This window comes from Rhodamnia argentea, chromosome 4, assembly GCF_020921035.1.
Source record: "Rhodamnia argentea isolate NSW1041297 chromosome 4, ASM2092103v1, whole genome shotgun sequence".
Lineage (NCBI taxonomy): Eukaryota > Viridiplantae > Streptophyta > Magnoliopsida > Myrtales > Myrtaceae > Rhodamnia > Rhodamnia argentea.
In genome coordinates this window covers 25,248,086-25,259,125 of record NC_063153.1, presented here as the reverse complement: position 1 = coordinate 25,259,125, position 11,040 = coordinate 25,248,086, and the positions used below count along the sequence as shown (strand labels likewise).

The following is an 11,040-nucleotide window of genomic DNA, read 5'->3' as shown; positions in this document are numbered from 1 at the left end:
CCCCGCATTGGAGTCTCCGAAAGGGACGGCCCACACTCCACGGCGGGATGAGGACCGGCCGCAGGGGAGCCACACTCTTCCCGAGTCCACCTGGCTTCTCCTCCGGTCTTCTCTCTTTCCTCGCACGTGGCTCACGTGACCCCCGCATGTTCTCCTTCACCGCCTCTCCCTCGCCCCCTCGCCCCCCCCCCCCCCCTCTCTCTCTCTCTCTCTCTCTCTCTCTCTCTCTCTTTCTTTCTGACGTACACATAGGCGTACGCTCGTCGCCCTTTTGGGTTGTTGATATCGTCAAATGACCTCGTGCTAATCGGCATCGACATGTCCGTGATGAAGAGATTGGCGCACGGCTCTCGTTTGATCAGGCTTTGGTCGGAGCTCGCAGCGCCGAATTAGTGGGTTCTCTTCTTCTCTTCGCTATTTTTGGTAATTTCTTCTCTCTTTTTTCCCTCGCGAAGTTCTGGGAGTCAAATGTTCGGTGTTTTACCCTGGACGAATGATTGTTGGTGCATGCATGGGTTTGTCGTAGGTTGTTCGACTTCAATGGAAGAAGCTCGAGCGCATTTATTGCCGTTTGCGATTCATTTTGTTGTTCTTTTTTTCCCCCCGGTTTTTGTCTTAGTTCCTGTGTTAAAAAGATGAACTTGGACCCATTTTCGACATTCTTGGATAGTTCTGGGGCAATGTTTTTTATCATCCTCAGATTGCAGGACACGTCTGTATGTGATTTTCTCAGCGACTGCCATTTTTTATTTTTGCGAAGCTTTATGTTTCTGCTGGAAGCTCTCGCTTAGATGGTGTCCCTTGAGAATCAAGCGTCGCGCAGTATCGACAGTGTCACCATTTATGCTACAATTGGCTTATGTCGCAGTTGATGGGATTTATGAAAACCTCCGAGATGGCACCCATTTCTGTTTTATGAAAAATATAGCTGTCATTTGATTTGATTGCTTCTTCTTTTTTCCCCTTCTTCATTCGCATGTTCTCATTTGGGTTCTATTTTAGGTTACGTTAGGAGTTCTTGGTGGATGGGTAAATTGTCTGTGATCATTCTTAAAGGGGTTACCCTGTTTGAGGTGCATACTAGCTTCCATACAACTCGGATTTCATGCTTCTTGTTCATGCTTACTAAGAAGCATATCTAGACTGCAGTCTACAAGAGCTTTCGTTGTGTGATTTATTTGGAGAGAAACTGGGTGGCCTAAAACCAACAGTGTGGTCTATCCCAAACCTTGGTTATTGTTTGAGGAATGTCCTGTTCTCCATGAACTCCTCTTCCAAAACTGCCCAAAGTACGGCCTAATTAGGCTGGCCCGAGCAGCTTCTCTGGGGACTAGAATTTTGAGCTCTTAGTCAATTAGAGGTCTGATTGATCGTTCTTGTTTGAGTGGATGAGCAACAAAGTGAAGCCATAAACTGCATTGTTGGCCCTTGCTAGTTTTAAGACTAGTTGCCTTTTGTATCCACTGGTTATTCGTTTAAGCGTAAGTAATGATCATGTCAAAGATGTGAACTTGTCTAATGGAGAGGAAAGTTGATTTCCCAAACCTAGTGTTTTTGTTTTGACTATTAGCTGGAAAAGAGCATTCCGTAACTCAGGGATGTTTCTTTGGCACTCTATGATATATCTTCTTCATCACGGTCTAAAAGTCCAACATTTAAGTTGTTCACCTGGAAATTAACACCGATTATAAGCCGATAAAAACTCCTACATTTTGTAAAGGCTTTACTGGTATTTTTCATCATAAGTTGACTGACCATGGAACAGTGTTGGTTGAGACTGAGAATTTGTGAGTTTTTACTTTAATTGGTACACGCCTCTCTTCTGCAACATTTGGTCTTCGATGAGGTTATCTTGCTCTTGAATTGTCAGACTTTATGTAAGATAACAAACTGGCTAGGTAAGTCTCAGGATCAAGAGCTAAAGTGATTGCAAATTCAGTAGAGTTTCAGGTTGGTTGGAAACATTGTACTGTACTTTGGTGAATGTATTAAAAAAGCCATTACCTACAACCAACTGAGATGAGAAAAAGAAAGAAAGAAACCAAAGACATTGACAGTGCATTATGACTTGACACCATCACAAGGATCATCTCAGGTCGTAGGAGTACGGATCATTAACATCGTTTTCAGTCTTAGTAGGGGGGTTTATACTATTATCTTCGAACATCATTGTGACTTCTTGCCAGATTCTCTATTGTAGTATTATTTCCCTCCATAAAAGCTGGATGAAGGAGCTGCTTACAAAATGATACCCATCAAAGAATGTCATGATTGAGAAGTTTTGACAACAGCAATGTTGCAATAATGTAAAAGTCCATGTTGGGTCTAGGAATACTGACTAAAGCTGATACTTAAAAAAGGCCATGCACCATAGAGGGGAGATTCTTGTTACCTTTCTATGTTATGTGGATCAAATTTGACTGGCCTAATATTGCGTTTGTCTTCTTGACTGATTGCAAAAATATTTTAGGGCACAAACTGGCTTGGTTTCTACCAATGTTATGATCCAGTGAGCTTGTAAAGCAAGATCTCATACTATAATTTGCCTGAAACCACTTGATTTTCAATGTGTAAATAGTCCACCCATATTTCCTCAATGCAAAGTATATATATGGAATTGCTGTTGTTGATGTAGCTTGGCTTGTGCTAGAAGTTTGGAAACCTGATCTCCCAGCTCCGATCTTTTCTCGTTTGTCACGTTTAGAGTAAAGTCTATGTTCTGGCCCTTTTTCTAACGACTGAATAAATTTTTTCAGGCTATCTACCGTCCCATGGAGCTTCGTCTGTTATTTTTCCGGCCCTGGGGAGTTTACTCGACCCATTCCCCAATCTACTGCACTGCCCAAGTATTGTAATTGATCGTACTGAAGATGTTACTGTTAGATTCTTTTCATGATCCTTCGAAGAATGGCCACACGACCCCACCGCCTCATGTCTAGACGAGCACCACCAAAGAGCCTCTTTATTCTACTTCTGATCATTGTTCCTATCTGTCTACTTGGGGTATTCACTTATGGCCAGAAAATATCATACTTTCTCCGTCCACTTTGGGACAATCCACCAACCCCTTTCCAACGCATACCTCACTATTATGCAGAGAATGTGTCGTTGGAGCATCTGTGTCGCCTTCATGGCTGGTCTGTTCTCCCCCAGCCTCGGCGGGTGTATGATGCTGTAATTTTCAGCAATGAGCTAGATATGCTCGAAATAAGGTGGCGTGAGCTCTACCCCTATGTCACTAAATTCGTGATTCTTGAGTCTAATACCACATTCACAGGCATTCCAAAGCCTCTATTTTTTGCTTCAAACCGTGCTCAATTTGCTTTTGCTGAAGGGAAAATTGCCCATGATACATTTTCTGGTCGAGTTGCTAATCGTGGATCACATGAAGACCCATTTAAGCTTGAGTCCGAGCAACGGGTGGCTATGAATGGGTTACTTCGCCGATCTGGAATTGCATATGGTGACTTATTGATAATGTCCGACACTGATGAGATTCCGAGCCCCCATACTTTGAAAATGTTGCAGTGGTGTGATGAGATCCCACCTGTAATGCATCTGGAACTAAGGCATTACATGTATTCTTTCGAGTTTCCGGTGGACTACAGCAGTTGGCGAGCCACTGCCCATATCTATGGCCCAAGGACCCATTATCGGCACTCACGCCAAACCGATCTAATATTTTCTGATGCAGGATGGCATTGCAGCTTTTGCTTCCGGAGAATCCGAGAGTTTATATTTAAGATGACTGCTTATAGCCATGCAGACCGAGTCAGAAGGAAGGATCACCTGAGCTACCCGAGGATTCAAAAGCTCATTTGTCAGGGAGACGATCTTTTCGACATGCTTCCTGAAGAGTACACGTTCCAGGAGATGATCAAGAAGTTGGGTCCAATTCCCCGTTCAGCTTCTGCAGTTCACCTTCCCGCGTATGTCATAGCGAATGCAGAAAAATTCAAGTTTCTTCTTCCCGGGGGCTGTGTAAGAAGTCCAGACTGAAACCTTCCAGGCTAATGTAGCAATGCTGTCGATGCATGACCACTGTTGATTTCAACTATAGATTGGACTGGCTCGATATTTTCATGCGAGGATGTAGACTCTGTAGATCTTTAGGGTTGATAGCAAAAGGACTGCTATGGACAGTCGCGCCCTGACATGACTGCTGATCTGGTCCTTCAGTTGCCATGGAACCCGCTGTTGGACCAATGAATACAGAGCAATGCCACCGTCCCTAGCCCCTTTTGTAGCTTTGTAGCTAGTTCAGGTCTAGTTCAGCTCGTGTTTAAGAATTGTTTCAGACAGGAATGTCGATAGCCTATTCAGATCGAGCTATGCCCGCAATTCGTCAAGAAGTGAAACAGCTGAAACCATTTGAAATGCCGTATCTTTAGCTAATTAATAAAAGGCGCCATCGTGCTAAGGATTTCATCCCTGGCATCATGTGATGCTACTGCTCTTGTCTGGATCAAATGTTTCAAGTTGCTGTCGATGGCCAAAAGGTTAAAGTCCCCTGCTTTCTCTAGTCTGGAAAATAGCGTCGGATTCAAACTGCGTTAACATCTGATGATGTGCCGTGTCTGTCAAAACTAGCTAAAGTCTCTAGCTTTCTTCTTCTTAGATTAATAAGCATCTTGGCTTTTTGCTTTTACATGCATGGATTCCACATATGAAGATGAAGATAAGCTAAGCTCATACTTTCATTACTTGCAATCTCTAGTCACATCCATGGAAAGGTCTTGTCTTTTTGTTCCCCTTTTTATCATGTCTCTCTTCTTTTTCTTTCCTCCCCTTTCCTATCGTGTTAGATGAATGATAGAGACATAAGAGGATGAGTAAGTTTCAAGCTGCCCTATGTCGAACTAGGTGCGGACCCATTCTTTCCATGGGACCTTACCAAACATATGTGACATAATTCTGACCATATCATACGGAGAATAGACAAATAAAGAGTAGCCATCACGTATGTACAATCAAATTCTTGTATTGAGATAGCAAATCAAATCGATAATCCCTCCGCTCGTATCCAAAAGGGGGTCAATGCAGAATGTCGCGATCGATGGGCGTTAGAATTTCCAGTTGAACTCTAGTCGACAGTCTGAATCAGGATTTCCAGCAACTGAATTTAAATGAGGACAAGATAGAAAACAAAACGAAGGAGGGATCGATGACCACGGATTAAGATGGCTATTCGGTCCTACGGAGAGCGTTCAGTTCAAGGACTGTGAGAGCACTCGGTTGAAAGGCCGTGTCGGCATGATTAACGGAGTTTAAGAGTAGATGCTAATCGCGAAACCGAAGGATGATCGATTCCTATGAGGATCACAGTGACGAATCGAGATCTAGACTTAGGGACAGATGATGCTATCATTCCCAAAACCAATGAAGCATATAACCCAGAAACTACAGCCACTTGAAACAGCTAACAAATTCTTACCTTGGAGAATGTTGGGAGGGTGCTTGAATGGTGCCGAGTCCTCTCTGTCGCGTACATGCACAATTTTCCTTCGAATGGAGAACGTGGTCGTACGTGAAAATTTGTGCCCTCGTCGATGATTCGGTCCGTGTTCTCCACCAAGAACGAAAGCCCGGCGGTAGAGCCAAGGACGGAGGAAGCTCGATGAGCGACGGCGTTCACGGACAATGGTGGTTGCGGGCGGACGATGGCGATGCTCGGGGGACGCTTTGGACTGCCGTGAGAACGCTGAAGAGAGAGAGAGAGAGAGAGAGAGAGAGAGGAGAGAGGCAGCGCCGGAGACAGGGAGCTTGAGTTCGACAGGCAAGGAAATAAACTTTCTTCCTGTTTACTCACGATTCCCTCTTGATTTCCAAAATCTTATCTCCGCATTTACGTCTGCAGAGCTTCCCTTTTCCTTTCTGGGGTCCTCTGCAGGAAGATTCTCCATGAATGTCTCCATGCATTAATGGGAAGAATCCCGTGAATGATCGAACTTTGCCAAACGTACGGCCTCCCCGTCCGTACTCCTTCGCCGGCCATGTCCCTTTGCGGCCGAGCTCGCAGGGGGGCCCGATCTTGAAAATTCATATGAGATTAGGGCATCCCTCTCCCTTAAATCCCCGCGGCACTTAAATCTCAAGTCAGATTTATGACTGGACAGACTTCATAACAACGTACGTGCCCCTACCCTTGTTAAATGAAATTGCAAATATGAACAATGCTAATGACATTTTTGTTTAAGGATCGAGGCCGACTCCTAATTTTCTACATGATGTATGAGGAAATGAGGTAGCCAAAATTTAGGTATTCTCAATGATAACGATGATTATGAGCGATATAAGTTGTTCTGGAGAATGAATTGAGAATCTTGCCCTCGGGACAAAAAAGAAAACAATGTTCTTTTCGAGAGGTCGTCTTAAAAATAAAAAATGTTCTTTCAACCAATGACTCCAGATGCACGCAAACCGTTCGTCCTCGTTATTGCTTAAGGTTCAACTCATCTAAGACTTGGAGCTTGTCCGTCGGTACGATAGTTTAACCGAACCCTAATTGTAATTGTGCCGTGGTGTGAAATGTAGCTCTATTGTATGTTCGATAATTCATGTCTTAAAGCTGGGGCTACCCCTAAAACTGAGCGAACCAATTTTAAAAGTTATTGCAGCTCTAGAAGGGATACAGTTATAATATGTTTGCCAAAAACCTTATAAATGCTCATTTCACGGTCGAAGTTGTTACGGAAAAAACGTTATTAAAAAGTGGCCTAACCAAATTGGTCCGTCCTCGATCAAAAAACGAAACAAAAAAAGAATTGGTCAGTCAACTCCTTTAGAAGCGCTCGAGATATTAAAACGACGCATATTTTGGGGCGCGCATGGCAATACCTCATCTCTAGAAATTAACTTCTAGCCATAAGTTTATTTTCCTACTTCTGGAGAGAAGTAAATTTTTTTTTTTTGCTACTTCAAGTGGCTCTAAAATGCTCCAAAAGTAGAAAAAATGAAGTTACGTAATCAAACGGAATTTTTCCTCTAGAAGTTATGTTACCGAACGGGTTTCTGCTCCCGAAGTACTTTCGACTCCATAAGTGTTGTCATGTGTGCCCTAAAATGGCCGAATTCGACCATATCCCGGACCCAAAAGTTCGACAAGACCTTTTACTCGAAAACCCAGAAATAGGGAAAAAAGAAGAAGATAAAAAAAAAGTTATGGACCGACTTTCTTCGTTGAAGTAACTACCAATAAATGACGCCATGCAAGTTGAGATGTAGGGTAAAATTGCATTGGTCAAGATGCAAATTATTATCATGTCTGTGGTGCAAATATAAGTGGTGCGACTTTGGCGCGGGGGGAAGAAGGAAATTGCACTGAAAACGAAAGGAGCAATCAAGTCTCGTAACTAGGGGGAAAAATTTTAAGAATGAGATATCTTTCGTTATCAATTTTCATTTGACTTTTACTTCTGGTTGTAAATAGGAATCGTGTTAAGACAAAAGAATACTAAGGCGAAAGATTATTGTCCCTTTTCCCAATTAGGCTACCGTTTGTTTAACGGAGAATGAATGATTTAGAAAGTATTTTCCTAAAAGATAATCACTAATATTATATGAAATAATTAGTCGATAAAAATTATTATAATTATGTTTAAATATTTTCATAAATGATAAAAATATTTTTTTCATTCATTAATTTTTGTATGTGATATAAGTGATTATTTTTTTAAAAAAATATTTTTAAAATTAATTATCTTATGTGAAACGACCGCGCACCCTTTGTCGTGTCTTTTCGTCCATACACAGTGCACTTAATAGTTTTCCGAACCCTCCCGGTAGCCGATTCAGGGTCACTGGCCCATGCGACCGCCACGTCCGATGGGGAATCAGCCGATCGACGCTTGACGTTTTGTTCGAAGGAAACAAAAGGTACGTGTTAAGTCTTCGAGAAAGATTAAGGGGTCTTGCATCCTTCGGATGTTGATGGCGAATGAGAACCTAAGAGATTGTTACTATGATAAAAATCATTTGAGTGTAGAGAGAGAGAGAGAATAGACATGATTCGTCACGACACCAGTCGCACCCGAAGGATGTGTCGTGTTGTGGCGTTTAGGTCAAACAGGAGGGCTAAAATCGTCATTTCCGGCACGCTCTGAATTATTCAACACGAAAAAGGACGACCCCGAGAGCGATGGCGCCCTCGCCCACTTCCATGCACTGAAGAAGTCAAATATGGAACTCTTCATTTTCATTTTCTTTTTTTTATTCCTTTTTTTTTTTTTTTTTGTGTGTGAATTTTCAAATTCAATTGTGCGACCAATCTCGTAATTCTAGAAAGTTCTCGTCTGAGTTGTAGCCCTCGTTCCAGGAATCTATCTTGTCGCTTTCGTGTGTCTTTCCTTATTGACTTCGAAGGGTCCGAATTCCAGCACGCGACTTATGTGTCTTCAAGTTATTTGTCAACAAAAAGTAAAGCATTAGATCTTTACACTTCCCTTTGCTTATAAAACTAACTTTGCACGGGGAAATTGTCCGATTAGACCTAAATCTATTATGCGGATGCCAATTTAATCTTAACTTTTTTTAAATTTTTTTTGTGAATTTAGTTTTGAACATTCGTCAGAATTTCAATATAATCCTTCCGGCCAAATTATTCCCCGAAAATCGCTGACGGGATTTAGGACTAAGTGAGAAATTTTGCTCAAATCTGCATGCCTACGCATTAATATTGGACAATGGACCCACATAACTCGGGAAGAAATTGTTAACTTTCCTCTTTCTTATTTTCTTGAACTCTTAAGTGATTGGAGAGACATACGTGGACGTAGCCAATAGACGTGGTGCCACACTCGAAAGATTAGAAAAACTACCACCCGTTTCAAAATGTTTGGTGGGTTTGGGCAGGGGCCGAACTCTCAACGTACACCGATGTGATAATATTCGGATTGAGTGGCTCATCAGAAGTTAGATTGAGCGGACGAGTTGATTTGAGTTCCCTATAAATAAAAAGTCAATTGCATTTCTCGATACTTTTAATTCGGGTAGCTTATTAGGGCTATGACCAACGGATAAGTGTGCTCATAAAACAAAGAAAAGGATAGTTGAATCACTTCTGATTATCGTTTCTGTGATTAGAACTTGAGTTCGGCTCGAGTCTACCATTTTGCAATAAAATCACACTTTGCTTTTGACTTCAAATGGTTGCTTCATGAGACAATCAAATCGAGCGTTGTTTGATTAATCCCTCCTCCATTATAAGCCCTCGTGACCTTTTTTTAAGGGAGAATCACATGTTGCCCTCCAATTTTTGGGATTGTGGCAAGTCACCCTATTGATGTTTCCGTTTTTGCAATTTGCCCCCTGACTTCTTGAAACTGGCGGTAATGTGCTCGACAGCGTCGATGTCCGCCAAATTTTGGTTACGTATTTGACCGCGCGATCGCATGTGTTCAGTTATGGAGGCCAAATTGGTTGCATATCATCTAACATATGGAAGAGAAAAGTATAAAATTATTGAGATGTGGTTCATACTCCCTATAAACAGAAAAGCACGGGGTTAGACACCATAGGATTTTTATAGTTTGAATCCATGTTTTTTCATTAGTAATTAGGGTTTAAGCCCATGAATAGCTACTACTATATGTGATATTTTTCTCTTATAATTGAGAGATGTAACAAAGAATTGCGAGGTACTAATTATAATAGAATCTTCCATTGGATATAACCCTAGTTTAAGGGTGAATCATGATAAAACCTTGTGTACCTTGTGTCTCGATCTTATTTTAATTTTCGCTTTTACGCTTTACTTTGTTTGTGGTTTGCATACCGAATCATAACAAAAACTACTCCAAAATATATTTTCGAACTATGCATGGATGTGCATTTGGCATCGGCTCCAGGCAAATTCTCGCCGAAAACATTAGTCGCGCATGCAAGATACTTCCAAAATTACCCTTCAGCTTTCTTTTTATTCGTGCATATCCATATAACGAATATGCCCTCAATAATCAGTCACGGGCCATCACACAACCAGGGCTCCAATCGAAATGCGACCGAAGTCGAAATCGGGGACACGATACGGCCGATTTCAAAAATTTGGGGAGCGAATTGCGGGAATCGAGATGTCGGCGTCGTTTCGCCAAAACCCTAAAAACTTGGAGGCAAACGTATACTCTCCTATCAACCCCCTCCTCCTCCTCCTCCTCTTCTTCTTCTTCTTCTTCTTCTTCTTCCTTTTTCTGGGTTCTACCCTCTTGTGGGGTCGTTTTGAAAGAAACGGCGAAGCACGAGAGAGAGAGAGAGAGGCGAGATGAGATGAGATGAGATGCATGTGGGTGGGACGTTAACTGTGCGGGGACGTATCCAAAGGTAGAAGACAAGATTGGGTTTGCCAGGGAAGCATCCGAGAAAACGCCCCCCCTTTGATCGCGACATCTGTTGCTTGCTTTGAATGGATTTTCCCCCATCCCTTTATTTTATTATTATCTTCATTATCATTTTTTTACCTTCAATTTTCTCATTTTAATTAAAGACGCACACACAAAAAAAAAAAAAAGAGAGAGAGGAAATTATACTTTAAATCATGCTTTTGTCGCAGACTCGCAGTGCAGATGTCCCCATTGGAAAGGGATTGGGGAAAGGGATTCATTTCACGACGCGCCCCACCACCACCCACGTCATTTTCTGCTCCCGACTTTTCTTTTCTTTTCTTTTCTTTTCTTTTCTTTTTCGCTTTATTATCGTTACGTAGAGAAAGGTCGAGTCATATGAAAACACCGAGTCCGAAATGAGGGAGGAGGGGCGACCGCGTCGTTGTAACATTACAAGGATTTCTTTAAATTTGGGTGCGGAAATATCTCAACGCATCTTAAAATTGTTTTATGAAGCCGCGACTTTATGTTATAATCAAAATATAACAGAATCGTCCGAAAGAAAAATTGATTTGGTGCACGAGTGCGTCTTTGAAAAATTCCCCAAATGGGAAGGGTACACTTTTGGAATGTCGATTTTCGAACCTATGTAGAACCTTAATATAACGAGCACTAGCTAATGTGAATGAGGGTGCCTATGCCGAAACTTTTGTCTACAAAAGTA

At 42.0% G+C, this 11,040-nt stretch overlaps 1 protein-coding gene across 3 annotated transcripts; it reads left to right on the top strand.

Annotated features, from left to right (window-relative positions):
* Positions 1–215: 215 nt before the first annotated feature.
* Positions 216–4,420, top strand: LOC115726177 (beta-1,4-mannosyl-glycoprotein 4-beta-N-acetylglucosaminyltransferase). Of its 3 annotated transcripts, XR_007198010.1 has the most exons (3): positions 216–423; positions 2,757–4,069; positions 4,123–4,420. XR_007198010.1 is itself a non-coding variant. In XM_030655944.2 (2 exons), the coding sequence occupies exon 2, from the start codon at positions 2,893–2,895 to the stop codon at positions 3,997–3,999; it is 1,107 nt and encodes a 368-aa protein (XP_030511804.1). In that variant the 5' UTR covers positions 216–392; positions 2,757–2,892; the 3' UTR covers positions 4,000–4,420. The 3 variants fall into 3 exon arrangements, 2 of the variants coding, with proteins under 2 accessions (XP_030511804.1, XP_030511802.1); XM_030655944.2 differs by having other exon boundaries at positions 216–392; positions 2,757–4,420; XM_030655942.2 differs by having other exon boundaries at positions 2,757–4,420.
* Positions 4,421–11,040: the final 6,620 nt, after the last annotated feature.